At 40.4% G+C, this 3,706-nt stretch overlaps 1 protein-coding gene across 1 annotated transcript; it reads right to left on the bottom strand.

Annotated features, from left to right (window-relative positions):
• Positions 1-1,246: 1,246 nt before the first annotated feature.
• On the bottom strand, positions 1,247-3,491 carry DDX53 (DEAD-box helicase 53). Its single transcript, XM_042974442.1, has one exon. It carries the CDS (start codon positions 3,382-3,384, stop codon positions 1,435-1,437), a length of 1,950 nt encoding a protein of 649 aa, XP_042830376.1. The 5' UTR covers positions 3,385-3,491; the 3' UTR covers positions 1,247-1,434.
• Positions 3,492-3,706: the final 215 nt, after the last annotated feature.

The raw sequence follows: 3,706 nt of genomic DNA, 5'->3' as shown, positions 1-3,706 counted from the left end.
CTCTTTATTTCATTTAATTTCTGACTACTTTGTTGTGGTCACTGCTGGGGATGCTGGGGAAAAAAGATGGCTGTGTTAATTTTTTTTAATTTGTTGGAGATTGTAAGGCTTGACTAACTCTTAAGTTCTCATAAACATTGAATTTTAAAATTTAGCATCTTTGGGAGGACTTCTTGGAATATGAGAAGATTTGTATTGCCTCTAAATAAAACATTTGAGATACATTATAAATTCGGAGTTCAACTAAAATTGCTTCCTATAGTGGGGCACCCGGGTGCCTCAGTTGTTTGAGTCTTCATTTCAGTTTGGGTCATGACCTCAGGGTCATAGGATCAAGCCCCACGTCAGGCTCTGGGCTGAATGTGGGGCCTGCTTGGGATTCTCTCTCCCTCTCTCTCTCTGCCCCTATCCCCCTCCTGCTCACTTTCTCTCTCTCTCTAAGTAAAATGAAAAAAAAAATTTTGTTTCCTATGGCAAAAGTGTCATTTGGTTGAATTTTTAATGTTTTTCCCAGTATGTAAGATATATTTTTCTTTCACATTAATTTTTCTCATTATGTATAAATGAAGTTTTGACCTTTTCAAGACAAATTGAAAAATAAAATATGGTGAAAAGCAAATAAAGATAAATGTGAGTCACATTTCAAAAATCAATAAAAATGAAGAATGTACTATCCTGTCATTAAAAAGGGTTTCATTGTTCCAATTTGTTACACAAGGATGTGATTTTTCTTCCTAGATTAGAAAATAAAGTGTTAGTAAAGGCTGAGTTACACAAATTTGGTTACAATATAGAATTTAGAGGTGAAGGGGACCCCAAAATTATTTACTACAACCATCCCAATGTATTAGTGAAGAAAGTGAAGCCTTCAGAAGGTAAGTGGCCTCCACAGAAGTTTTAACCAAAAGTTAGTGATAGAAACAGAATTGTGGAATCTACTAGACGACTGAGCATTTATTTTCTAATGAATTTTTTTTCAATTAGGGAATGACAATGGACATATTTTTAGGGGTTGTTGTGGAACTAACCACTGGGGGAAAATAGAATATTTTGACCAAGATAAACTTGATGATAATTATGTTTCAATTCAGTGCAGCTTTTTAAAGCAGGAAAAGCACCATTGTTGTCTGCTCCCAGTCTGTTAGAGAAGACACAGATGGACATGGCAGGCTATTAAAAAAAAAAAAAAACTAGACTTGAACCAACACATCACATTTAATTTTTTCCCACATAATCTCTCACTCTCTGATTTTTCCAACACTTTTGATTTTATTAAGGAACATACACAACATTGGAAACTTGTATTTAATAACTGGGTAAATGTCCTTAAGCTGCTAATATGTTTCTAAAACTTTTTGATGTATCTTGAATATTATAGATCTTTAACATATCTTCAATCTTCAGGTAGTGTAGTACGACTTTTCAACGTAGATATCAACAATACTTCTTGGGTTTTTCACGAGATTTTGATTTTCTTCCTGGGTCCTTTTTTTGCTTATGTAACTTGTATTGTTCGGCCATTGTTATAAGATCTTTGGGGACACTTTGATTTGCTCGTTGCAGAATTTTAATCAATTCAGTGGCAATCTTCCAATCATTTTGAGTCATGAGGGTAATCGATATGCCAGTCCTCCCTGCTCTTCCAGTACGCCCCACTCTGTGTACGTATTCTTCGATATTGCGGGGGAAGTCATAATTATACACATGGGTGACATCATTAACATCAAGACCTCTGGATGCTAAATCGGTAGCAATCAATATTTTCACTTGTCCGATTTTAAAGTCCTCTAGTGCTTGTTCACGATCATGTTGTTCTCTGTCACCATGCAGTGATTGTACAGGGATACCTTGTATGCCTAAATCACTGGATAAGTCATCAGCGACAAGTTTTCTGCTGACGAAGATGAGGACTTTGTCTTGGGGTGACAGGCTCTCTAGGAATTCTTGGATAAGAGATCGTTTTTCTTCTTCTGTGGTAACAATTACAATTTGCTTCACTGTATTTACAGCAACTAGATCCAGAGTGCCAACATAAACAATCATAGGCTCTTTCAAATAAGATTGAGCAAGTTGACGAATGGTATCTGGCCAGGTTGCACTTGTCATAATGGTCTGGCGGTCTGGGCGCACATCTAATAAAATCTTCATTATCTGGTGTTCAAACCCCAGATCTAGCATTTTATCTGCTTCATCTAGGACTAAGTAGGTTACGCTTTGTAGGGTGACAAACTTATTCATTTGCAGATCATTCAGTCGTCCAGGAGTTGCAATAATGATGTCTACTCCTTTGGTAATGTCTCGTATTTGTCGATCTCTATTCCCACCACCATATATGCAAACACTTTTAAGACCTTTGTATGAATACTTAGAACATTCAGCTTCCACCTGAAGAGCTAATTCTCTAGTGGGTGCAAGGACCAGCATGCCAGGTCCATTCCTTTCCTCTCTCGATACTGGTTGATTATTGAGATGAATAAACCCAGGCATTAAATAGGACAAAGTTTTGCCTGTTCCCGTTTGGGCAACTCCTATAAGATCGATTCCTTGTAGAATAATTGGCCATGCCTGTGACTGAATCGGCGTTGGGTTTTGAAAACCAGCTCTTCTAATGTTTTTCATAAGTTCAGGATAGGGTTGGAAAGCATCCTCAAATTTACAGATGGGATTGGGGATGGGACGCTTTTCACCATCTTTCAAGTCATCACACATTATGTCAAAATTTTCCTTTCTCCACATATCTACCTGAACTCGAGACATTGACCTTGTTGCTTTGGATTCTACATAAAAATTTTTCTGAATTGGTGGTAAATCTGCCCATTTTCTTTTTTCCCACTCTACGACTTCTGCCCTGACCTGATCCCACTCTATCAGTGGCTGAACTTGTCTACCAGTGGTATCTGTGTGAAAATCTCGTCCCACAAAGGGCTGAGGGCCAGCATTATCAACACTGGATTCTGAAGTGTAGCTTCGTTCTTGTTTTTTAACGAGAGTTTCTATAGCCGCCTTGGCCTTTGCTTTCATATCCTTGGTACCAAAAATTTTCACCTCTGCTTCAGAATCGCCTTTCATGATCTGTATTTTGGTGCTGGTCGTACTCTGGATGTCTTTTATCTTGGATCCACCACGACCAATCACCACACCAATCATGTTGTTATTTAATTTAAAGCACAGAGGTGGTTCTCGGGGGCCGAAGACCTCCACGTAGCAGCTCCTGCCCCTGCCACTTCCGCCCCTGCCTCTGCTGCCGCCGCCGCCACTGCCACCACCTCTGCCACCACCGCCACCACTGGCACCACCACCGCCACTGGCACCACCTCTGTCGTCCCGACCGGCTCTGAAATCTCTTGGATTAGGCTCTTCCCTTTTCTCTGGGGCCCAGGCCATTGCTGAGTAATGGTGAGATTGGTATTGGCCTCTTGCCTACCTAGAGTTGGAAGACGATGTAGTCCGAGGTCTCTCTCATCAGGCTCTTGACCAACGGACTATGTCGCCCGGCCTTAGCTAAGCAGCTGTTACAGAGGGAACTATTGTTTGACTTGGGGGCAGGGCTTTGAAGGCCTGACCAATCAGAGGACTTGATACTAGGATGTGGTCGGCGGGCACATCTGATGCAAAATTTAAAGGCACACTGCAACATGAGCCATCACTGGTGACTTTAACCTTGGTCATTTGGTTAAGTAGTATTACTCAGGGTTTTCCTACTGTA

Source organism: Panthera tigris, chromosome X, assembly GCF_018350195.1.
Source record: "Panthera tigris isolate Pti1 chromosome X, P.tigris_Pti1_mat1.1, whole genome shotgun sequence".
Classification (NCBI taxonomy): domain Eukaryota; kingdom Metazoa; phylum Chordata; class Mammalia; order Carnivora; family Felidae; genus Panthera; species Panthera tigris.
The sequence above is the reverse complement of the archived record's forward strand: the minus strand, read 5'-3'. Positions and strand labels throughout refer to the sequence as shown.